The sequence below is a fragment of the Lepidochelys olivacea genome (assembly GCF_965140295.1).
Source record: "Lepidochelys olivacea isolate rLepOli2 genome assembly, chromosome: 5".
NCBI classification, from domain to species: domain Eukaryota; kingdom Metazoa; phylum Chordata; order Testudines; family Cheloniidae; genus Lepidochelys; species Lepidochelys olivacea.
This window is the reverse complement of record NC_140415.1, coordinates 35,600,969-35,627,766: the sequence shown is the minus strand read 5'-3', so window position 1 is coordinate 35,627,766 and position 26,798 is coordinate 35,600,969. Positions and strand designations below refer to the sequence as shown.

General features: G+C 41.6%; 1 protein-coding gene across 4 annotated transcripts in view; it reads left to right on the top strand.

The window, feature by feature from the left end:
• The window catches only part of SLC38A9 (solute carrier family 38 member 9), a 75,039-nt gene that overhangs the window by 30,504 nt on the left and 17,737 nt on the right, over nt 1–26,798 (top strand). For all 4 annotated transcript variants that reach the window (XM_084628689.1, XM_084628690.1, XM_084628692.1 and 1 more), the window contains 5 exons: nt 1,363–1,560; nt 2,381–2,488; nt 12,385–12,491; nt 23,939–24,052; nt 25,924–26,072. In XM_084628689.1, coding sequence (XP_084484815.1) covers nt 1,363–1,560; nt 2,381–2,488; nt 12,385–12,491; nt 23,939–24,052; nt 25,924–26,072 — 676 coding nt within the window. The remainder of the gene's footprint in view (nt 1–1,362; nt 1,561–2,380; nt 2,489–12,384; nt 12,492–23,938; nt 24,053–25,923; nt 26,073–26,798) is intronic.

Genomic DNA, 26,798 nt, shown 5'->3' with positions numbered 1-26,798 from the left:
TTAAAATTACTCTTTCGCTTTAAATTTCAGAAAAGTCAAAATACTATCTAGAGTTTTGTCTGTAGGTTATTGTAACCTGGCAGGCTTGCTGCCAGCGTGGGAGGAAGAGATTAACAGGGTACAAAGCATTATGAAGTACAAAGGTATAAATGGAGACTAGGAGAACATTAGGACAGGTTCATATTTCAAAGTACAAGACAGGAATTGCTGTTTGCATTTTTCCACAAAAAGCTAAGTACACACCATAAGTTAAACTGTAAACATTTTAAGGGTCTCCTATTCTAGGTGTCTCATCCTCCATAATGTTTGGTGGCTGTGATTGGTACACCAACAATATGACACTGCAATTTGTGTTAATTCAAGAGTTTTAGAACAGCCACTGACTGTATTTGCTCTCTTGAGATGTGTACAAAACCATGTGTCCACTACTGTTAATGCAGGCACCCAGCTTACACGCACAGCCAGATATGTTCACTTACGCACTCAGACATTCCTTCAGCCATGTATTTGCTCGTATGCACAGAGGCAGCTTTGCAGACACTGCTGTGTGTGCATGCACTGCACCACAGGCAAGCTGCTCGGACACACACACACACACAGGCACACAGGCACACATGTATGCACTTTGGAGTACACACCGCTACACGCACACACTCTTGCATACACATGTCCGCAGTCATGCATGCCCCTGGATGTTGATCCTGTGCAGCAGTCAGCTCAGACTGCAGGCCTAGTTGGTATTGCTTGTCCTCACATTCAGCTGTTAAGTTGTGATAATGCTCTGCACTCAGTGCTGAGGTGAAGGAGCTACCAGCTGAGAGCGCAGGGAGAAGAGGGTATCGCCCAGCAGTGAAAACGTAGGCTATGTCTGCGTTTGGAGCTGGGGGAGTGATTCCCAGCTCACATAGACATGCTCACACTAGTTCTCATCAAGCTAGTATGCTAAAAATAGTAGTGTAGCCACAAGACCATGGGCAGTGGCGGCACAGGCCAGCTGCTCCAAGTACACCCCTACAAAGTCTAGCAGGTTTAGGCTCAGGGCAGTTAGTCTGTGCCACTGCTTGCCTCTGCACATGCTATAGGGGCTACACTACTGTTTTTAGTGCCCTAGCACAAATGTGTTCTGTTCAAGCTGGGAATCACACCTCCTAGCTCCAAGCATAGATGTAGCCTTAGTGGTAGGCCCAAATGGATGGAGGCAAGCAGAGGAGCAGCAGCTGCGCTGCCAGAGTACTGCTTCTGAGTGCTCCTAGGCTCCCAGTGGTAGAACGTACTCCCTTGGAGATTCAGGTACTGAATTTGTGGACTCATTGCATAGCTTTCATGTAAACAAAGCCCTGTTCTTTGTTTTTGTTCTTTCAGTCATCTGTCCAGGTACTGCCAATAAGGATCAACCAGGCAACAGAAGTGGGATGTTTGCTTCTGTCAACAACACAAGCTTTGAGCTGTTTGAGGAGTGGTGGAGCAAATCACGAACTGTACCATTTTATCTGATCGTTGTTGTTCTGCCCCTTCTGAATCTTAAGTCTCCCTCTTTCTTTGCGAAGTTTAACATTCTAGGTAGGTAATAACATTCCTGGATTGTTGATTTATTATTGGTAAAATACATAGCAAATACAGTGAAACCTGTAGTAATGACCCCACCTCCGGTGGCCAACTCCTTGTCTTAAGCAAACTCTTTGCTGGAAACCTTGGAGATATTTCACTGTTTTGTTTGACCTTTTAGTGAATGATCAGCCTCTGCAAGGGAGTTGGGTATTGCTGCTCCCGTGGGTAACCCTTTAAATAGGTTTCATTGTATTTAGAGTAAATATTAAGTGATTAAATATACACTGTTAGCTTTTTACATATAAAATATCAGCACAACAGCATTCAGCAGAATCTCTGCTAGTTGCAGTTTGCACTAATTGGCATCTTGGTGAATTATTTCACCCAAAAGGCCAACAAGTAAATGGGTATGGAGAAAGCTACTTTGCACTACTAGTGAGAGTCCCTGCAGGTACACCTGAGGAAGTTGGTTGGGAATCTCATTCTGCTGCTGCCCATGCTCAACCAGTGCTGTGGATAACTGGGGACAATAGTTTCCTGGGTTATTAATCCAGCACCTATCAAGGGCACTAGACTCACTTAAAACTTAAATAAATGGATGTAATGCAGCAGCTATCTCTCTCTTTACAGGGGTGGGGAGGGAGGGAATCTGGGATCACAGAATTAGTGTTTAAAAATTGGGATTGTCCTGCAGTTTTCAGGATGACTAGCACCCCAATTTCTTTGGGCTGGTGGCAACTAACTAGATGGGGGCCAATATAGAATGGAGCATAAATAATTTCCTGTCATGATTTATCCTGATGATGATTGTCTCTTTTTTGTGTGTGTGTAGGTACCGTTTCAGTTGTCTACTTAGTTTTTCTTGTTACTCTGAAGGCTGCACATCTGGGATTCCATTTAGAATTCAACTGGTTTACAGCTAATGAATTTTTTGTACCAGGTAAAATAGCTAAAATTAAACACCATGATTAATTGTAAGCATGTATATTGTGCTTAAAATCTTTAAAGCACTTTATAAACCTTCATTATTATCCTCCCAACACCCCTGTGAGCTACAATAGGTAAGTAAATGTTGTTGTCTGCTAATGCCTCCAGAGGGTTTAGGGAAGACTGCACTTATTAGTGCCTCCTGAAGGTTGAGTGACAAAGGTACAGGGAACCGCTTTCTTCCTCCTTCCCAGTTCTCCTACATAGGAGATAGTAATAACATTGCTCCCTGGGATCCAGAAACACAGGGGTTGAAGGCTAGTCATTGCCTGGTACCTCCATTATGCACCAGCTCAGAGAAAACTTGTCTGTGGATAGGCAAGGTGAGGCCATCATTCCATCCCTCCTGTGTGCTGGCACCTTTTTCCATGTTTTATTATTTAAAGTAGTGCTCATGATAGACAAACCTAAGTGAGATTGATTTATAAAGTATAGCAAGTACTCCACTAAGTTCTTATGTGTACCCATCACCATGTGTCCAAGTGCACCTCACACCAACTCCCCACTTCTCATGGTCCTCAACCCATAATTTAGCCCTGTATTTTTAAACGCCCATTAACTGTCCTATACCTTTTTCTGTCTCTTCCTGGCAGCATTGGTTACCAATTGTTTAAGGGATATTAAAGCTCAATATATGAGGTGTCATAAACACAAGAACTTATCACGACTGGATGAATGGAGTAGGAGGCTAATGATAAAAGAGAAAAGATTCTAGTGGAGAAAAACAACTTCTTTTTCTTTTCTTTCTTGTGGAAGGCTTGGAAAGAGACACTAAGGTCATCCCCCTCTTTACAAGAGGCAGTATTACATTGGTGCTCTGAAGAGATGTATGCCTATAGTTTCTAATTGGATCATTCTTCTGGGAATGGGGGGAGTAACTTTATTCGTCATTAATATTTAATTATTGACTCAAGCATAATGTGAAGCTTGGGGACATTCATCCATCTGGTACATTTGGTTTCCCTTGTGGGTTTCCATCTTCCTTCCATGTACTGCTTTTCAAAAGAGAAGAGGAATATGTAGGTTTCCCAGTCATGATACAAGTTACAACAACAACTTAACAAATGCAACACTGGCTGTTGTTACAACTAAGAACAATGACCTGAAGAGGACAACTAGGATAATCAAATATATGAAGAAATTTTAATTGGATATTGTAAAATAAGAGGACTAGAAGGTGGATGGTTCCACAAATGATGGGCAGTGGTGGAATCTGTCTAATCAGTGAAGTTAAATGGCCACCATTGCCACAGAGTGTCACTCACTTTCTCCGTTAAGACGTTGATTAGGATCAGTTTGTGGCTTTTTGACTGATCACGATCAAAGAAGAAGACCATATTGGTTTAAAAAAAACACACCTGGTTTAGAGGGGAAGTGAGGGCAGCTACAAAAGTATAGAACAAATGGAAGAAAGGGAAAGTTGATAGTAATGAATATAAATTAGAAGCTAGGAATTGTAGAAAATTGATAAGGGAAGCAAAGGGACACAAGGAGAAATCTATGGCCAGCAGAGTTATGGACAATAAGAAGTGTTTTTTAAATACGTTAGGAACAAAAATAATTTTAACGATGTTATTGGTCCATTACTAGGTGGAAATTACAATATCAATAATATTTCAGAAAAGGCAGACGTGTTCAATATATATTTCTGTTCTGTATTTGGAAAATCAACAGATGTAGACATGTCATATGATGATTATACTCCTTTCATTCCACTAGTTTCTCAGGAGGATGTTAAACAGCAGCTACTGAAGTTAGACATTTTTAAATCAGCAGGTCCAGAGAATTTGTGTCCAAAGGTTTTAAAAAAGCTGCTGAAGATCTCTCTGGACCATTAATGTTGATTGTCAATAAGTCTTGGAACACAGGGGAGTTCCAGAAGTTTGATAGAAAGCTAATATTTAAAAAGCATAAATGGGATGACCTGGTTAATTGTAGGCCTGACAGCCTCACATAGATCCATGGCAAGATAATAGAATGGTTGATATAGGACTTGATTAATAAATGATTAAAGTAGGGTAATGTAATTGATGCCAATTACCATGACTTTATGGAAAACAGATCAAGTTAGTTTGACAGGATCTTTTTTTTTTTTTTGATGAGATTACAAAAAAGTTTCATTGATAAAGCTAACAGTGTTGATGTAACATACTTAGACTTCTGCAAGGCGTTTGACTTGGTACCACATGACATTTTGATAAAACAAAAAAACAAAAAACGAGAACAGTATAAAGCTAGCCTGGCATATATTAAATGGATTAAAAGTTGGCTGATAAGTCTCAAAATGTAATTGCAACTGGGGAATCATCCTCGAACAGGTGTGTTTCTAGTAGGTGTTAAGGGGCTTATTCCTTCACCCACTTACTTCCCTGGTCCTTCTCGCATGAACAGAGAGCAACAATACCCGAAGTCCAAAGGTGCAAACAATTCGATATTTATTGGGGTGAACTTCCAGCAAGCATGATTCCAGTTTCCTTCCTTAGTATCCTCCTTCCCAGCTCTGACACCACAGAGCCTTACACCTGTGTCCCTGTTCCCATTCCTACCCTTAGCCAAACATGATTCCAACTTCCTTACTCCCATTCCCTGTTCCCATTTCCCCCTTTAGCAGAACATGATTCCAATTTTCTTATCCCCATTCCCTGTTCCCATCTCCCTCCCCCACCCACACACACACACTCACTCACTTCCTCATTGACTACAGATTATATAGTAAAACTTGAGTTCTGCCCAGCTATACCTTAACCAATCATTTTCCTGAAATGTAACTAACCAATCCTAACATATTGTAAAATGATTATGTAACCAATTATATCCCACCACCTTAATTAGTTTACACCCAGCAAAATTAATTATACAGCAGACAGGAACAATCACAGAACCAGAGAGATTATACAGACAAACAATAGCAAAGTGGGAACTATAATGACAAAACAATACAGAAGTGAGGATTTCACATCCCAGCTATGGATAAGTGAGTTCTTGCCAGACAGGATGCTATCAAACTAAGTTTCCTTTTACATTTTCTAGGCACTTTTCCTTTCTCTGGAGATGATAGGAATACAATTCTGTCCTGATAGTGCCTAACAGCCCAATTGCACCTTATTTCAATGTGACTAGTTTGGAATGTGAGGATGTGACTGTTGGCTTCCTAGCTTATGGCTGCTTCTGCTGCTTAGCCAAAGGCCTTAGCCTAAGAACAGGGCCTCAGACTGTCACAGTAAGAGAAGGCCCTTACACCAGCAGACAGTGATTTTGATTCTTTCTTTTATACCTCTAGAACTAGCCAAGTGATAAGAATACACCTAAATTCTTAAAGTACAGGCCTTTGCAGACAGGCCTGAATATCTTTATCCTAACAGAAGGATCCCACAGGGATCTGTTCTTGTCCCTATGCTATTTAACACTTTTTTATTAATGACCTGGAAAAAACATGAAAATATCACCGATAAAGTTTTCACTTGACACATAAATTGGGGAAGTGGTAAATAATGAAGAGGACAGGTAACTAATACAGAGCGATCTCAATCGTTTCATAAGCTGAGCGCAAGCAAACACTATGCATTTAAGATAGCTTGTCATAAATTTAAAGGGACGGGTAAACCCCTTTAAAATCCCTCCTGGCCAGAGGAAAAATCCTCTCACCTGTAAAGGGTTAAGAAGCTAAAGGTAACCTCGCTGGCACCTGACCAAAATGACCAATGAGGAGACAAGATACTTTCAAAAGCTGGGAGGAGGGAGAGAAACCAAGGGTCTGTGTCTGTCGGTATGCTGCTTTTGCCGGGGATAGACCAGGAATGGAATCTTAGAACTTTAGTAAGTAATCTAGCTAAGTATGTGGTAGATCATGATTTCTTTAAATGGCTGAGAAAAGAATTGTGCTGAATAGAGTGACTATTTCTGTCTGTGTGTCTTTTTTGTAACTTAAGGTTTTGCCTAGAGGGATTCTCTGTTTTGAATCTAATTACCCTGTAAGGTAATTTTACATCCTGATTTTACAGAGGTGATTCCTTTACCTCTATTTACTTCTATTTCTATTAAGTCTTCTTGTAAGAAAACTGAATGCTTTTTCATTGTTCTCAGATCCAAGGGTTTGGATCTGTGGTCACCTATGCCAATTGGTGAGGATTTTTACCAAACCTTTCCCAGGAAGTGGGGTGCAAGGGTTGGGAGGATTTTGGGGGGGAAAGACGTGTCCAAACTATGTTTCCCAGTAAACCCAGTTAGAGTTTGGTGGTGGCAGTGGATATTCCAAGGACAAAGGATAAAATTAATTTGTACCTTGGGGAAGTTTTAACCTAATCTGGTAAAAGTAAGCTTAGGAGGTTTTCATGCAGGTCCCCACATCTGTACCCTAGAGTTCAGAGTGGGGGCGGAACCTTGACATAGTTAAATGTATACATCTGGGAAAAAAAAAATGTAGGCCATATTTACAGAATGGTGGACTCTCTCCTGGAAAGCAGTGACTTTGAACAAGATTTTGAGGTCGTGGTGGATAGTCAGCTGTACATGAGGTCCCAGTGCAATACTGTGACCAAAAGGGCTGATGCAATCAGGGCTGCATAAAACAGGGGAATCTCAGGTAGCAGTAGTTAGAGGTTATTTTTTCTCTGTATTTAGCATTGGTGAGACTGCTGCTGAAATACTGTGTCCAGTTCAGGTGTCCACAAAATCAAGAAGAAGGTTGTTAATTTGGAGAGGGTTCAGAGAAGAGCCACGAGAATAATTAAAGGATTAGAAAACCTTCCTTATAGTGAGACTCCAGATGCTCAATCTATTTAGTTTAACAAAGAGAAGGTGTGACTTGATCCCAGTTTATAAGTACCTACAATGGGAACAAATATTTGCTATTGGAGGCTTTCAGACTAGCAGAGAAAGGTATAGTATGATCCAATGGCTGGAAGTTGAAACATGACAATTCAAACTGGAAATAAGGTATACATTTTTAACAGTGAGTAATTTAATCCATTGGAACAATTTACCAGCAGTTGTGGTTTATTCTCCATCACTGTCAGGTTTTTAAATCATGATTGGATATTTTTACTAAAAGATGCTCTCAAAGTTATTTGGGGCAAGTTCTATGGCCTGTGCAATTTGTGTGTGTAGGCTAGGCCTATCTGTGATGGGTGGGGTGAGGTTTCCTGGGCAGGTACAGGTGGAAGTGGGAGTCTTTCGTAGCTCTCGGTTGTTGGGCATCTAGCACCCAACAGGCCCTGAGCCAGTGAACCAATTTATCAATCCGTGGAGAGAAACTCTGCATAGATGGGGATTAATGAATAGGCAAATGCTTCTAAAAATCCATACTTGTCAGTAAAAGCCAAATAAAATCACTACATTAATTTTATTGTAACATAAGGAAATAAATGTTTGACATTACCCCGAAGGACAGCTTGACACCAGACGGTGTATTTCCATGAAATCTGCTACAGACTCCTCTGGAATGTTTGTACAGCTATCTTAGCTGACTCATTGCTGGAGGTGAGGAGTCTTGCAAAGCAAGCTGAAATAAGATAGAGACATTATCTGAATATACTTCTCTACCACAGCACAGTATTATGCAAGTATTACACAACCACAGTTGTGTGGTGGTGTTTTGGGGTGGGGGAGGACAGAGGGTTGTATGTGGATTTAGTTAAACTCAAATTGAACTGTTGTAGAAGGTGAGAAACTAGACAGCCTGGCTAATGTGTTCTGTGTATTCCTGGCTAAGAATACTGCTTGAAAATCACTTTTCCAGCTAGTACCTAGCCTCTGATATTTGTTCTTTAATGTTTTCATGCATGGAGGCCAACGGTGCTTATTCTTGGAAAGAGGACCTCAGTACCAGGCAACAAGGGGGAATATGGATTAAAGTAGTTCCTTTATCTCGGCCAAAATAATTTTCCTTTCTGATTGCAACACTCCTCTCAGAGCCAGTAAATTCTTCCTGGGTACAGCTGTACCCAGCACCAGAACATATCCCTTTAGGGCAGGGGTGGGCAAACTTTTTGGCTTGAGGGCCACATCGGGGTTGCAAACTTTATGGAGGGCCGGGTAGGGAACGCTGTGCCTCTGCAAACAGCCTGGCTCCTGCCCTGTTTCCAACCCCTTCCACTTCCCGCCCCCTGACTGCCCCCTCAGAACTCCTGACCCATCCAACTCCTCCTGCTCCCTGCCTGCCCCGACCCCTATTCACACCCCTGCTCCCTGACAGGCCCCCGGGGACTCCCATGCTTATCCAACATTCCCTGTCCCCTGACTGCTCCCCCACCACCACCAGAACCTCCACCCCATCCAACCACCCCCTGCTCCCTGTCACCTGACTTCTCCCCGGGATCCTTAGCCCACTTACCATGCCACTCAGAGCAGCATGTCCGGCAGCCGTGCCGCCCGGCTGGAGCCAGACATGCTGTTGCGCTGCCCTGCAAGAGCGCGCAGCCCCGCCGTCCAGAGCGCTGATGGCGCAGCTGCAAGGGAGAGAGGACAGCAGGGAAGGGGCCAGGGACTGGTCTCCCTGGCCGGGAGCTCAAGGGCCGGGCAGGACAGTCCTGTGGGCCAGATATGGCCCGCGGGCCATAGTTTGCCCACTTCTGCTTTAGGGTGTACAAGGTGCAAGAATGTGGTTGGTAAGTCCCTAAGGATCCTACTGGGCTACTGATCTCAAGATTCTGAGATCATCAACACACAAATCGTCATGTCAGTGCTATCTAACCTTCTCTCTAAATGCAGCAGAGGGAGAGGACTGGGAATGAAGAGGAGTATTTTAGGGACAAGCCAGTTAACTTAATTTGGTGTAACAATTTCCGTTCACAGCATTTGATGCCTGACATCTATATTAATGATGCAATTTCTATAATAATGACATACCTCTGATGGTATGGCATTATTTCCACTGACAGATGGAATTCAGAGTAACTTGCTAGCCTGGGCCACTCAGAGTCCGCTAATGAGACAAAAAGGTTATGTCTTTGCTCTGATGCATGACTTGTATAGATAGGGTGGACTGCTATCCACACATTCAGACGCTAGGACTTGGAGCCTGGGAGCTTTTCCCTTGCCAAAATCCTGTAGTAATATGTGTGATTAAAATGAGTCCTAAAATCATGGTTTCCAGCTCATGGTTGGTTGGTTGCCAGCAATAGTTGGTTTCCAGCTAGCTAATGAAATTAAGAATAATGAAGTGCTACGGTTGGCTGCTGTTTGACAGTCTCAGACACAGAAGCTAGGGTTAAAAATGTATATGGTATATCCAATTGTATTAGGGAGTTCAGCTAAAATCTAGCTTCCTGCCCCCTCTCTCTGAGAAACCCCAAACTGAACTTTGTCTGAAAATGTTCTTTGATTTTTGCATTGCACCAGCAAGCAGTCTCAGAATGTTCAGAATATTCATGAATATCCAAACAGGTCAAAAAAAGTTCATCTCCAAGCTTGCTGAATACTCTGGATGTGAACAAAATTCAAGCCAACTTACTCCAGGGTTGCTAACCAGCAGTAATGTGAGACTAGACTGGTTTCAAGTGTACTTGAGGTTCAGACCCAATGTACTATATTGAGCAGCCTTGGCATAGATTGATTTATAGCAATGCATAGTGCTGTATGTCATCATAAGAATTTCATAGATATTTAGGTCAGAAGGGACCATTGTGATCGTCTAGTCTGACCTCCTGCACAATGCAGGCCACAGAATTTCACCCACCACTCCTGCAAAAAACCTCACACCTATATCTGGGCTATTGAAGTCCTCAAATGTAGTTTAAAGACTTCAAGGAGCAGAGAATCCTCCAGCAAGTGACCCATGCTACAGGAAGGCGAAAAACCTCCAGGGCCTCTTCCAATCTGCCCTGGAGGAAAATTCCTTCCCGACCCCAAATATGGCGATCGGCTAAACCCTGAGCATATGGGCAAGATTCATCAGCCAGATACTACAGAAAATTCTTTCCTGGGTAACTCAGATCCCACCCCCTCTAATATCCCATCACAGGCCATTGGGCCTATTTACCATGAATATTACCAAAACCATATTATCCCATCATACCATCTCCTCAATAAACTTATCGAGTTTAATCTTAAAGCCAGTTAGATCTTTTGCCCCCACTGCTTCCCTTGGAAGGCTATTCCAAAACTTCACTCCTCTGATGGTTAGAAACCTTCGTCTAATTTCTAGTCTAAATTTCCTGGTGGCCAGTTTATATCCATTTGTTCTTGTGTCCACATTGGTACTAAGCTTAAATAATTCCTCTCCCTCTCCAGTATTTATCCCTCTGATATATTTATAGAGAGCAATCATATCTCCCCTCAACCTTCTTTTAGTTAGGCTAAACAAGGCAAGCTCCTTGAGTCTCCTTTTATAAGACCAGTTTTCCATTCCTCAGATCATCCTAGTAGCCCTTCTCTGTACCTGTTCCAGTTTGAATTCATCCTTCTTAAACATGGAAGACCAGAACTGCACACAGTATTCCAGGTGAGGTCTCACCAGTGCCTTGTATAACGGTACTAAAACTTCCTTATCCCTACCGGAAATACCTCTCCTGATGTATCCCAAGACCGCATTCGCTTTTTTCACAGCCACATCACATTGGCGGCTCATAGTCCTCCTATGATCAACCAATACTCCAAGGTCCTTTTCCTCCTCCGTTACTTCTAATTGATGCGTCCCTAGTTTATAACTAAAATTCTTGTTATTAATCCCTAAATGCATGACCTTACACTTCTCACTATTAAATTTCATCCTATTACTATTACTCCAGTTTACAAGGTCATCCAGATCCTCCTGTAAGATATCCCTGTCCTTCTCTAAATTGACAATACCTCCCAGCTTTGTGTCATCCGCAAACTTTATTAGCACACTCCCACTTTTTGTGTACAGCTGTTATAATTATGTCTGAAAGATGACCAGTATGCCAGAGATATAGCCAGACTTGTGTACATAGAACATGCATCTATGATATATACAGCATAGCTTCAGCTGATGTCACTATGGTGGGAAGGATACAATACAGAGTAACGAGAGATTTTTTGAATCTGCCAGTGTGATTTATTGTTAGGATTAAAGTAGTGGGGAATTAAGCCTAAAGTGAGACACTTTTTTCCTCTTTCAGTTAGCACTGGTACAGCATCAGTGCTCTATTATCTTGGACCAGCCATCTCTTTGCTAGTACTTTGGTACTAGCTGCCAAAATGGTGCTTAATGATGTTCTAGCATTTGTGAATTAGTACTCCTGGCCTAGTAGCAGCATTCCCAGAAGTACTGTCCACTGCATAGAACGCTTCTGAGAATGACACTAAAAGCAGCAGTGCTGTTTTCAGGGGGTAAAGTCATTGGTTGGCTGGTGGCCCTTATATTCTCCCATTTGAAGGGCAGTCAAGATGGTATCTTGAGGCTTTCCTAATCCTTTATTTTGTAAGCAATGATTTGAATCCCCTCTCTTGTAAGCAGCAACACATGTCCCTTTTCCTCCTAAAGTGATGGTCAGCAGCCTCCTCAGAGTTCTACTCTGGTGATGCTCTCTGGATTGATCAACAAGAGTCTAACTTGTTCCCACATCAAGGCATTGGGATGTCCATGAACTGCAGTGTAGAGAAGCAGAAAAGTTTATATTGTTCAAATCATGGAATAACAAGACCTCTAAGTACTGGGAGTTAGTAAGAAACTTTCCCTGAGAGCAGGTTTTTGCTCCTTTCTGCTGAAGCATCTGGAACTGGTTGCTGTCAGAGACAAGATACTGAACAAAATGGACTGGCCTGATCCAGAATAGCAATTCCTACATTCCTATCATCTAGAAATAAACTTTGAGTGTCACTTTGGCAGCTGTTGTTTATTTCACTGATGCAAATATAAAAACTAATTTTAATTTTCTTTTGTTTTCTTAGAGTTTAGAATTCAGTTTCCTCAGCTCACAGGGGTCCTGACACTTGCTTTCTTCATTCATAACTGTGTTATCACTCTCCTTAAGAATAACAAGAACCAGGAAAACAATGTAAGTAACTTCGTGAGAAATTGTCAGTTTAGATTTAAAGATGATAGCCCATGCTAATGTTTTCCTGGATGGACATCTCTCAAAATTGATCCAGAGGCTGTAGCAGGTGCAGAACACAGACCTCTCTTGCCTTTTCAGATAAGAGTGAGGGAGTCATTTATGCTGGCTTTCTGCTGGCGCACCAAAAATGCATATAAATAATTTACACTACAGTTTCCCGTTCCAATAGCTGTTTATCCAAAAATTGTAGTTATTGGAATCCACAGAATGCCTCTCTTTAGCCCTGTGTTAGTTAACTTCTCAATTATTGTCTTAGCATTAGTGCTTATTAATACAAAGCTGTTTTAGTGCCAAGAGACTGAGAGGTTTGTTAATTGAGAAGCTATTAGCAAGTAATTAACTAATATAGAGCCATCTGGGGGGACACTGGATTCAGATGATGATGATTTCTATATCTGTGAAACTGCAGCTCAAAATAGCACTTCTATATATCCAAATGCCTGGTTATCCAAATACTTTGGCCGTCCCCCAGGCTGTTTGGATAAATGGAAGTGTACTCGTAACTCACATGTAACCAGGCTTTTCAAACTTATTTGCTGTCAAATTGACAACAAACTTGCCAAATTTCAGCCAAGAAGGTGCAAGTTGGAAGCTGTAAAGGCTCTGAAAATGACCATTTAAAATGAAAACACTTGAGCAGCCTTAACTAGAATTATCACTATGGCTGGGGGCTGAACTATAATATTCAGATCTAGATCCAACTTTTCCCAGAGTTTAGGTGTGTTCAAATTCAGGGGTCCAGTCCAGGCTTATCAAGATCTTCAATGAAAATGTAATTCGCCTTACATCACAAAGTAGATAAATGTTCAACTGTGGTTGAAGCTCTGACTTGACAGCTAAAAAATGAGGCTCAGCTTGTCCCTAGATGTGTATGATACACAATAAGATCACCCACTATTTAATGATCCTGTCAATAACTTCTTAGGCACGTTGTAATAAGTCAACAATGGATGGCCAAAAAGTGAACTCCTTTAGGCAGGGACCATGCCGCCTTTTCTGTTTGGAAAGCATCTTGCATGTTATGGGTGCTACTGAAAATAAATTAATAGGGCTGTCAAGTGATTAAAAAAATTAATCGCAATTAATTGCACTATTAAACAATAATAGAAGACCATTTATTTAAATATTTTTGGATGTTTTCTACATTTTCAAATATATTCAATTACAACACAGAATACTAAGTGTACAGTGCCCACTTTATATTTTTCATTACAAGTATTTGCACTGTAAAAAAAAAAATAGTATTTTTAAATTCATCTAATACAAGTACTGTAGTGCAATCTCTTAACATGAAATTGAACTTACAAATGTAGAATAATGTACAAAAATAACTGCATTCAAAACTAAAATAATATAAAACAACTTTAGAGCCTATGAAGTCCACTCAGTCCTACTTCTTCAGCCAATCCATGCAGACAAACAAGTTTGTTTACATTTGCAGGAGATAATGCTGGCCGCTTGTTTACAATGTCACCTGAAACTGAGAACAGGTGTTCTCATGGCACTGTTGTAGCTGGTGTCACAAGATATTTATGTGCCAGATGCACTGAATATTCATGTTTTTTCATGCTTCAGCCACCATTCGAGGGGACATATGTCCATGCTGATGACGGGGTTCTACTCAATAACAATCCAAAGCAGTGAGGACCGACACACACTCATTTTCATTATCTGAGTCAGATGCCAACAGCAGAAGGTTGATTTTCTTTTTTGCTGGTTCAGGTTCTGTAGTTTCCGCATCAGAGTGTTGCTCTTTTAAGACACCTGAAAGCATGTTCCACCCCTTCTCCCTCTCAGATTTTAGAAGGCACTTCAGATTCTTAAACCTTGGGTCAAGTGCTATAGCTAACTTTAGAAATCTCACATTGGTACTTTCTTTGCGTTTCTGTCAAATCTGCAATGAAAGTGTTCTTAAAATGAACAACATATGGTGGGTCATCATCTGAGACTGCTATAACATGACATATATGGCAGAATCTGGGTAAAACAGAGCAGGGGACATACAATTCTCCCCCAAGGAGATCAGTCACTAACTTAATTTAAAAAAAAAAAAAAAAAAAAAAAAAAAGGGTTAAACGGGCATTGTCAGCGTGGAAGCATGTCGTCTGGAATGGTGGCCGAAGCATAAAGGGGCATACGAATGTTTAGCATATCTGGCACGTAAATACCTTGCAGTGCTGGCTACAAAATTGCCATGCGAACACCTGTTCTCACTTTCTGGTGACATAAATAAAAAGAGGCCAGCGTTCTCTCCTGTAAATGTAAACAAACTTGTTTGTCTTAGCGATTGGCTGAACAAGAAGTAGGACTGAGTGGACTTGTAGGCTCTGAAGTTTTATATTGTTTTGTTTGAGTGCAGTTATGTTACAAAAAAAATCTACATCTGTAAGCTGCACTTTCGCAACACAGAGATTTCACTACAGTACTTGGTATGAGGTGAATCAAAAATACTATTTTTTTTGTTTATCATTTTTACAGTGCAAATATTTGTAATAAAAAATGTACATTCTGATTTCTATTACAGCACAGAATACAATATATATGAAAATGTAGAAAAACATCCAAAATATTTAATGTTTAACAGTGCGATTAAAACTGCGATTAATCACAATTTAATTTTTTTTTAGTTCATTGCGTATGTTAACCGCAATTAATTAAAGATGGGGCCCTGGAGAAGGAAACTTGCTGAGCTTTCTCACATTCTTCTGTTATGGAAAGAGGCAGGATTTTCCCTCCCATCACCAAGAGAAATTCTGTAATTTTCGCCAGCCAATACTGTGGATCTCTCAGGAAACCAGAGTTGTCTGTGTGGAGGAGTCCTGATGCCTTCACATCCGCTTCAAGGCCTCTTCTGTGGTTTTTCCCCCCTCACTGACAGTACAGCTCTGCTTGCTTCCTCTGCTGAAAGCAGCATCTGGAATCCCTTCTTCAACTGTATAATAAAGCAGGGACAGTATTAACTTTTCTGAAGTTTTCTCCATGGGGTATGAGGAGGAGAAAGAGGTGTGGGGGAGGGGGAGGGTGTGTACACAGACCAGCCACCACATTGATCTCAGACCCCCTCCCCCAGGGCTATTCTAGGGCTCCTGGGAAGTGGTGAAACACCACATAGTGGAGGTGTCTGATGCCCTTCCTTTCATGTGTGTTGGAGAGGATGTGCAGTTGGAACCCATCGCTGTGCATGGATTTCAGGGGCATGATCTGGCCCAGAATCTCTCCCTAGGTTAAAAATTTCCTTGCTTGTATAAGCTCAGATAATATCTTTAACATGTCAAGTCTGTATTTTTAATTTCCTTTCTGATATAATACTTTCTAGTTCTACAGCACCTTCTCATCCAAAGATCTCAAAGCACATTTTAGACATTTAATTAAACCCAAACACTTCTGTATAGCTGATGCATCATTTAATCCAGTAAGTGGTCAACAAGCAGAAAGTATGTATCTGTTAACAAGTGCTAGCCTGTGTTAGATGCCCCTGGGTGTGGTGGTAATTTACACTTGCAGATTTGCACTGAAGAGATTTTCCAAGTTATCATAGAATTTCCATTCTAACCTGTTTTGAGACCAAAATTTTATGGGCTCATGTGGAAAGTTCATTTTTTAACACAGCCAAAAATCAGTTTTTGTTCTTCAGTCAGTCATCTTTTAATGAGGAGTCTGTGAAAAGGCACAGAAGTGCACAGACCTTTGAGTATATTACAACCTCATAAAATCAGAGAAATGTAGGGTTGGACTGACCTCAAGAGGTTTCAGAGTAGCAGCCGTGTTAGTCTGTATTCGCAAAAAGAAAAGGAGGACTTGTGGCACCTTAGAGACTAACCAATTTATTAGAGCATAAGCTTTCGTGAGCTACAGCTCACTTCCTCAGATGCATATCGTGGCGATATGCATCTGAGGAAGTGAGCTGTAGCTCACGAAAGCTTATGCTCTAATAAATTGGTTAGTCTCTAAGGTGCCACAAGTCCTCCTTTTCTTTTTGACCTCAAGAGGTTATCCAGACCATTTACCCCCTTGCTGTATCAGAACCAAGTAAACCTAGACCCTCCTGACAGGTCTTTGTCTAACCTGTTCTTAAAAACCTGCCATGATAGAGGTTCCACAACCTACCTTAGTAACATGTTGTGGTACTTTGCTAAATTTACAGTTAGCAAGTTTTCCCTAATAACTAGCCTAAATCTCCCTTGCTGCAGATTAAGCCCCATTACTTCTTGTCCCATGTGCAGTGCACATGGAGAACAATTGGTCACCACCTTTTTTATAACAGCCCTTAACATATTTGAAGACTCTTACCAGGTCCCCTGAGTCGTCTTTTCTCAAGATGAAATATGCCCAGTGTTCTAAACCTTTTTGTTCATTTTATTGCTCTCCTTTTAACTCTCTCCAGTTTATCCACATCTTTCCTAAAGCATGGTGCCCAGAACTGAAGCTTCACCTGTGCCAAATAGGGTGGGACACGTATCTCCTGTGTCTTAATACTACACTCCTGTTAATACTCCCCAGAATTATATTTGCCTTTTTTTTTGAAACTGCATCACATTATTGGCTCATGTTCAATTTATGATCCACTATAACCCTCTGATCTTTTTTCAGGAGTGCTACTGCCCAGCCAGTTATTCCCCATTTTGTATTTGTACATTTGGTTTTTTTTTTTATCTTTTCCTTCCCAAATATAGTGGTTTGCACTTATCTTTATTGAATTTCTTGTTGTTCATTGCAGACAAATTCTCCAATTTATGAAGGTCATTTTGAGTTTTGATCCTGTTCTCTAAAACATTTGCCATCCCTCTGAGCTTGGTGTCATCCGCAAATTTTATAGGGATACCCTCCGTTCCATTGTCCAAGTCATTAATGAAAATGTTGCATAGTACCAGACGCAGGACAGACTCCAGCAGGACCCCACTAGATACACCCTCCCAGTTGGACAGTGAACTATTGATCACAGTTTTTTTTCCAACCAGTTTTGCATCCAATTTATCGTAACTGCATCTAAATCACATTTCCTCGAAGAGAATGTTTGCTTCTGCTTAGACATGATTATTATTACTATTCATACATAAATCAGAATCTGGAAGGTTCCTTTTAAAATGGGAAGCAGAGACACGTCTGTATTTTGAGTCAGATTCTGTTTATATGCAGAACACTTGAACAATCTGAAGTCACGTTGATCAAAAGCTATTTCCTCTAATATGGTAATACTAAATACCTGCACTTATGTAGTGCCTTCAATCCGAGAAATGATGAGCGCTTTACAAATGCTAATTAAGTCTCACTGTACCCCTGAAAGGTGTAGAGCTATTGGCCGAGATCCTCAAAAGTATTTAGGTGCCTAATTCCCATTGATTTTGATGCAAGTTAGGAGCCTAAATGCCTTTTGAGGATCTGGGCCTATTATCTCCATTTGACTGATGGCAAAACCGAGGTACAGAAATTAAGTGGTTGTTTTTTTTTGTTTTGTTTTAAATCTAGCATTACACAAGAAAGTTCTGCAAAGCCAGGCATAGAACCCATGTTACCAGGCTCCCAGTCCTGTGCCTCTTAGACCACAAGTCGTCTTAGGGTAATCCGCACTAAAGTGGTTGATTTACATTTGTGATTTTATGTAAGCAATTGATGCAATTAATTTAAATTTGTGAATAGTTTCTTTGTACTTTCAAATCTTTCCATAATTTAACCCCACCCCACCTATCCAACCAGTAACCCAGTAAGGATAGGCAGGTGGCAAGCTGTAACCACTTCTACCGACCAGCTATGAATTGTGCTCATCCTGTTATATTTATTCATTACCACATCTTCTCCAGCCTGCTTGTTTGTCTCATGCCTCTGCCATGTCTTTGTCTTTTAGACTGTAAACTCATTGAGGCAGGGACTGTCACTTAATATTTGTACAGTGCTTAGTACAATGGCACCCAACCTATTTGAGGTTTTTTAGGCAGTACTGCAACAGAAATATTTAAAAATAATGCAACTGTGTGTCCAGATGTCTAGATTTAATCACCTTTTGTCTCATTACTCATAATCCCTTCTTAATTTTATCTGGAATCATGCCTTCTAAAAGCTGTTCATACTTAGTTTTCGGAGACTGTTTTGAGGCTGGCTTAACAATAATCAAAAATTTTTCATTGTTTGCAAATAATGACCATCTGTTGTTCAAATGTAATTGTCCTAGCTTGCTTTTCCTGACTCAGATTGTAACAAGGGAACTAGTGGATATTTCTAGAAGGTAAAATTCAGTTTATGTGCAGCCGATACCACCAAATGAACCCCTTTTTTGGCTTGCAGAAAGTATTTAGAGCTAAGGGTTGCTTTCTTGATCTCCCTATTATGTTTGTTTGTTTGTTTTTTTGTATTGCAGTAACACCTATCGGCCAGGGTCCATTGTGGTAGGCACTGTAGAAACATAACAAAGAGTGTCCCTGCCCCAATCTTAGCACAGAATAAGAGACAACATGTGGTATGATACATAGCTGGAGGGAGCATAAAGGGAACAATGAGATGGATGATATTGATTGGCATAAGCAGTGGTCCCAGCACAACTGCTGTCTAACCATTGTCGAGTCTAGCTGTAATAGTCCTCTGTATCAAGGACAGTCATGTTAGTCATTCTCCTTCAGGACATTTTCCCTCATAACTACAAACAGTAGTCACAAGAAAGAGTCTGTTAAATCTAACTTTTACTGACTACAGGCTAAATATAAATAACACAGAGAGAGAGAATGCAGGAGAGGGACTATATACATAGTTTGCAGAAATAATATATATATATATATAGGAAAACCACTTCAAATAATTCTTTTTAAACTAGAGTGAGCACAGGTACTTATGTTTCTATAGAAGATCTAGAATAAAATTTTAAAAATTACCTAAATTTCGTTTTCAAATGTCACTTAGGAGCCTCAGTCCCACTGACTTTTAGTGTCAAAGTCACTTTTGAAAATGGGACTGGGGCTCCTAAATCACTTAAGCACTTCTGAAAATGTTATCCCTAATCTCCTACCGCTTCTCTGATCACTCAAGAAACATCTTCTGGTTGTCAGTTCAAATAATTTTGAGAAAATTCCAATGCTCAACCCTTTCTTCTACCATGTAGTATCAGGAAGGAGGTTCCAGCTTTAAGACTCCACCCTTATTTAAAGGCTATTTGGCTGTCCTACTGTTTAAAGAAACCCCTTCTAGCATACAGCCTGTCAGTTACACCTTCTCCCAACTGGTGGCTCCCCCTCAAAGGACCCCGGAGAGAGGTGCATAGATGAGTATGTTACCTAGACCTTAGAACAGAAGTCTTCAATCCGTGGTGTGTGCCCCCTTAGGGGGACATGGAGTAATGTTCAGGGGGGATGCAGCTGGGGCCTGGACCAGCCCCCACAGAGGGCAGGGAGGGAACTCCACTCCTGGCTCCAGTGTGTGAGGTAATATCTCTTACTGAACCAACTTCTGTTGGTGAGAAAGACAAGTTTTCGAGCTTACACAGAGCTCTTCTTCAGATCACCACTACCATATAACATTTATACCATCCACTCAGACAAATTGGTCAGGCAGTATGCTTTGCCCTACCGCTTCCTCGTTTGCTTGCTGACTAGGTAGCAGTGTAGCAGTGTATGTACACTGACAACATTTTCCAGTGGCAGGGCATAAGTTTCACACTCAAAATATACATGAACAAAGCATACAATTGTCATTGTATATCTATCTAGTCTAGCTAATGTATTTATAGAGCACCAATCACAGTATCTAGGCACTGTTTTTGGGTGTTGGTATTTTTGCTTAGAGTACCCATTCCACATGCGCGTGATTGTTCTGTGTGCACACATTATGTAGAGTCAGCTTACGTGCTTGTGTTTGAAAATTTTACCCCTAGAGATATTTTTCTAAATGTTATGCAAACAATTGCTGCAGGTTACAGTTCTTATTTTGAATATGTTGGCTGAGTTTGTAGTGGCTGCATTGGGAATCTAACACAGCTGCAAGCCTAGAAATTAGATCATTATGTGCTGGTTACAAAAATGTAGTCAGCAGAAGTAGGTGCTCTGTTAATGCATCCTGTAGGGGGAAAAAGATTTTGAAAACGAGAGAGAGGATCTTCCAGATATATTACTAAATAGGGTTCTGCTGGTGTCCTGCACACTGGCTTGATTTTCCTTGGATGCTCAGTTGGTAGTGTGTTGATTTTTATTAAGAAAAAGACATTAGACTATTTGATTAGAAGAAAAATGTGTACATATATGGACTTTGTGAACAGATGTAAGTGGGGAAAAGTAGGACAAATTTGGAGGCCTACTAATCCTGATCATGTCACTATAAGTCCTAGTAAAATAAGGTCATGTCAAAAGTGTTACCTGTAATCCTTTAAGAAGCTGATCACTAGCATCATCAGAACAATACAGAATCTTGCTAGTTAATAACCAAAAACAAATGGTGTCATAATGCAGTTCCAAAGCAGTGATTGATGTAGGAAATTAGTTGCTATTAGGCTATTTTAATGTACTTAAAAGGTTAATGTGTCAGTGAGTTCTGCAGCTTGGAAAATTATTTCAAAAGTGGATGTGATTGCTTTTCCACTAATTAATTAATTATCCTTTGTTATGTGAAATTTGCTAGTAAATTTCACATGTATTAAATGTATATACATTTAGGTCAAGGTTTTCAAAAGTCTTTGCCTAAAGTTAGATTCCTAAATCTGTATTTATGTACCTAAATTAGTGATTTTCACAGGGGCTGTGTACCCATTAATTCTCTTTGACTTCATTGGAAGCTATTGGGTCCTCGGCACATTTGGAAATTTCATCACTTATAATTAGTCACCTACATATGGATTTAGGAGCCTAACTTTAGACACCCACTTTTGAAAATTTTGGCCATAATTTAATGTACAATGCTTATACAGAACACTATAGTGAAGGCAAATAATTATAGTGAAAAGATTTACTATAAAAATATGGTTCTAAAAGCATATAATACCTCTGGGAGGTAGGGAGTGATTGAAACAGAAAATATATGGTTATTCTGGATTGCTGTATCTGGCCTTTAAAAATAAGTGTACACTCTCTCTCTCTCTCTCTCTCAGCCCAGCAGCCTTCCCATTTTAAGGGCACTGTTGCCCCCTTACTAACATTCAGTGGGGGTATTTTAGTTGCTAGCTCCCAGTACTAAAAGGGGGGTTGATGGGGAAACCAGGACCCTGAGACTGAGTGTCCTCAGGAACAAGGGGGAGAGGGCAGTACTCCAGGTCATCCTGAATGACAGGGTGGGCAGCCTAATCAGGGAGTCAGGAGGCCAGGGAGGTCCTGTCCTCCGTGTGAGCTGGTATTGCCTGGATCAGACAGAATGGGGCTGAGCTGAAGAGAAAGCAGGGGTGCAAGCTGAGCTGGGGAGCAGAGCAGTGCCAGCTCCAGAGAGAGCAGCTCCTGTCCTGGGAGCAGAGCTGCAGCCCCAAAGCCAGAGGCACAGACCAGTGAGAGCAGACTTGCCCTGGGAGCAGAGCTGCAGCAACCAGAGCCAGAGGGGCCAGAAAAGCAGCCCACGAAGCAGGTCAGTGCTGGGAGCAGAGTCACAGAAGCAGCCTGCAGAGCAGACCTGTCCTGGGAGCAGAGCTGTAGCAACCAGAGCCAGAGGGGCCAGAGAAGCAGCCCAGGGAGCTGGAGGCAGAGCAGCAGCAGCAGTGCAGAGACAGTGGTGGAGCTGGGGCAGGAGCAGTCCAGAGCTGGGTGCTGTGAGCAGCTGGGGAGAGCGAGGGGGACCCTGGGCAGCGGGCCCAGCACAGGGAGACACCTCAGCCAAGAGGCTCTGCAGGCCAGGCTTGGATCATAACCCTGATAGGGTGGGGGCCACGATGGGAAGAAGCATCCTACCACTTAGAGCCTGAGAGCGTGTGGCCACCATCAGAGCTAGTGTCCCACCCACAGCATCCCTACAGCACAGCCAGGGCCTGAGAAGAAGGCCTGGGACTTACAAGGAACAGACTGTGAACTGTCCTGACATTCCAGAGACACCGTTTGTGATGTTCCCTGCCACAGAGCAGGGTGATGTGTTTCCTTTAACCTTTCCCATTTTTCCTTATTCTTTTAAAAATTAATTGTTCATTAAATAACTTGCATTTGCTTTCAATAGTATGTAATGGTCCGTGGGTCAGAGAAGTGCCCAGTGCAGAGAGAGTACCCCAGAGTGGGGGCACCCTAGCCCCTGTCCTAGGTGACCACAGCAGGGTTGGGGGTCGAGCCCCCCAGGAATCCTGGGCCCAGCCTTGTTGGGATTACGAGGACTCTGCCAGACAGGAGAGTGTAAGGGGAGCCCTCAAGGGCAGGGAGGCCACTGGGTAAAGGAAGTGGGAGCGAGGACTCAGATCCTTTTGCTAGCCCACTTCACCGGTGTAGTGCAGAAGCCAGGAAAGTTCCCCACAATAGTGGGACTATTCCCCTGCTTACATTATGTTGTGTTCTTTCAACATGTGGGTTTTTTTCATATTACAGTATAAGATGTTAGATTATGCTCTTTAGTTACATCCATAGGAACTAACATGATAAATGTGTGCATTTTGAAGATTTCTCTGTAGACCATATTCTTGGGTTTCAAAACACTTTGTTAAAAAAGATCATTTTCATTATAGCTTGAATCTGGTCTGCTGATGTGTGTTAGCTGCCAGTTTTTAGTCCTGACAACAGACTTGACATATGGTATCAATGGACTCTTTGGCTATCCCTGCTAGTTGTGCTGAATGTGTCCTGAGACTTGTTAGTGAGTGGGTGTATATGAGAAGGCTGTAGAGGCTTTATTTAGCCTTTGTATTCTTTGCATGATTGTGGTGTTTAGCAGTAATACCCTACATCTGTCGAGGAAGCTGTTCCTGGGATCCTTTTGTTGATGTCGGATCTAAATAGATCTATAATACCTGCCTAGTGACTGCTTTTGTGTACCTTCTTCCTGTTTAAAGGGACAAATTTGCCTTCACTCAGGCAGATCGCCCATTTAACCCCATAAGAATTTAAGAGCGTAAGGACTGCAAGATTTGGCTCACATTGAATGTACTAGACTTTATATTTTTGCAGAAGAGGGGAGAATACTTCAAAAATCTGTGCATGGAGTCCAAATCCCAATGATGTCAATGGGACTCTTTCCATTGACTTCAATTGGATCAGACTCCAAAGTTAACTTTTGTCATTGTCTAAGATAAGATTGTCTATCTCTCTTTATTGCTGTCTTGTTCAGAATCTTGCAATGAAATATTTTCATGTAGTTGCATTAATGGTCCACATTTTATCAAATAAGTTGCTTTACAAAGAAACTAACTTAGTATGGTATATCTAGTATATTGTTAACCAGTAAGTTAGTTCATCAAATTTGTTCTTTGCTGTGTATGTTAATGCCAGAATAAAAAGAGAATTTTGTTTTTGCAGGTGAGAGACCTTTCCATTGCTTATTTCCTGGTGGGATTAACATATCTCTATGTTGGACTGTTAATTTTTGCTGCATTTCCCTCTCCGCCGTTGTCCAAAGAGTGCATTGAACAGGTAGGGAAAGACACTTTACTGCACTGTTTCCATCCCTTCTAATTACTGTGTGTAAAAATCCATACTTGTTCCTCATCTACTAACTTCTGTCTGTCTCTATCTGTGTGACTGGTGGCTCTTTGGGGCAGGGACTGTCTGTTCTTGAATGTGTGGAAAGTGACTAGCATGTTGTGGACACTTAGACAAACAAATACTGATGATTGCATCGACTCACTAATCTGCTTGCCACTACTTCCATAGCCATGTAAGGATAAACATGGTAAAACAGATGTCTAACCATTGGGACTGGGAGGACCAAAGTGTGCTCAAAAACAAATTAAATCAAACTTGTGAGCTGGCTAGGTTTTATTAATTTAGCAGGGGAGGGGCACTACACTGGCTAATTTGTCTGAAGGCTAATTGACTATGAGCTGAACAGGTCAGGCTTCCTTAGGCTCTGATCCTGCAAAGACTTATGTGTGAATTTAAGTTTATGTGCAGTGACTAATCCCACTGACGTCATTGGGGCTATTCATAGCTGCTAAAATGAAATACCCACCTTAATCTGTACAGGATTGGTGGTTTAGATGGTAAAATCTTTGGGGGCAGGAACCATCTTTTTGTTATCTGTACATACAGTGCCCTGAGGGGCCCTGATTGAGGTCTCTGGGCACTAGTGCAATACACTGGCAGGAAGGCTGTCATACCTTCCACTCTCTCATCCATCCATTGGGCCACCCTGATCCCTTTGCCTCAGGCTGCTTCAAAAAGAGGTTGTCTTTTCATGAATCATTTACTGCAAGATGCTGTGCATGTCCTGTTGAGAACTTAGCATAAAAACATAAGAATGGCCATACTGGGTCAAACCAAAGGTCCATCCAGCCTGGTATCCTGTCTGCCAACAGTGGCCAATGCCAGGTGACCCAGAGGGAGTGAACCTAACAGGTAATGATCAAGTGATCTCTCTCCTGCCATCCATCTCCACCCTCTGACAAACCGAGGCTAGGGACATCATTCCTTACCCATCCTGGCTAATAGCCATTAATACTTATCCTGCATGAATTTATCTAGTTCTCTTTTAAACCGTATGGAGACCCCAGTGGAGCACCACATGGAGGGAGGCTACTGACAGGCTATAGCCATATCAGGACTGAAGATAATGTTTAACCAGGAAGCTCTTCTGTGAGCCATTTGAAAGAGCCATGATTAAATAATGGCTGTCAAACACTTGTTTCTTTTATTGTTAGTAATTATACAAAACAGTTATGGAACAGTTTGTACATTTAACAGATATTTCAGCTTGTCGAATCCATCCATTCCTTATTATCTGTATAGGATCCAGCTTCAATTATTACAAATAGGTCCCCAAAAAGGTGGCTTTGTCATGGAGCTGCGGTTTCCGAAAACGAATAAGGTTTTATGAATTTTCACAGGAAGGAAGGATACTTTCACTTGCACCAAGAGCTGTTTATGCACTTTATTGAGCAATTAGATGACTGCTGGAATATCATGATTCCCAAGGTAAAGGGACCTAGAGCCAACAAAACATTAAGTTACAATTAATTCATGTAAACACAATATTGTGGATAATAGGGGCATTTGAAATCCTTTGCATATGAAGACCGGTGCCAGCTCCATATTCTGTACTCAGGGATGTGTGCTGTTTGGAAAAATGTCATCTAGTGAGGGCAATACACAAATTATATCACTGGCCTTTCATATTACAAACCTTAGGTTATATTTAGTTGTATACAGGCTGCACAAGAGAGAGTTCAATTTTATGTCTTGATTTGAGAAGCACTATTCAGGCTTCATTTTTTCCACTTACAACACTTGTTAGGAATCTAATACAACTGTTGTCAATCCTGCCTAATTAGTCTTTCTTATTTTAGAATTTTTTAGACAATTTTCCCAGCAATGACATCATGTCATTTGTTGCAAGATTGTTCCTGCTATTCCAGATGATAACTGTGTACCCACTGCTTGGCTATTTGGCACGAGTTCAGCTATTAGGACACATCTTTGGCAACGTTTACCCAAGGTAAGGACTCTACCCTGTGTCAAGGGGTTGACATACAATGCTTCACTGGTGTCCTGTTGTGCCAGATATTCCACTAAGGCTGTGGAGTTTGCAGTGGGGGAGACGTATGTGTTTCAAAAACTACCCCTGCAGTTTTGTAGTGACATATTTGATGGCTAAGTTTGTGAAGGCTAAAGATTGGATGAGCATGGAAAAATAAGCTTTGCTCTTGCCTTCAGAAGTGGGCTCTGCAGGTCAGGGCAGTGACGCATTTGTTAGGGCAGGATGAGAAATCTTGCATTTCAGCTGCCTGTTCTATGGACCCCTTAGGCTGGGGGAGGGCACTTTAGATGTAACCAGGCTTGTGCCCATCCCACCCCACCCCAGGAACTCAATAGGTGCCCCTCCAACAGCGTGGATACTATCTGGGGTTCTCTGTTTGGTGTCACCCTCTGATTTTGACCCTCATTCCCATCCCTGTGTTTTCATTTGTTGTCCCCTGTATTTGCTTGAGTCCTGGGTTCAGTGGTTCCTCCCTTTAGGCTGGGGGAAGGGCCTTTAGATGTGGGCAGGTTTGTACACTGCCCCACCTCTCCCTGGAACTCCGTAGGTGTCTGTTCTGTGGATAAACAGGCAAAGCCAGAAGTCTGAAGCCAGAGGAGAGCAGAGATAGGAGCAAGGGCAAGTGCATGGTATGCACTGAACATCCACTGAACTCCTGTGGGGGCCAGGCTTATGAGCAGGACT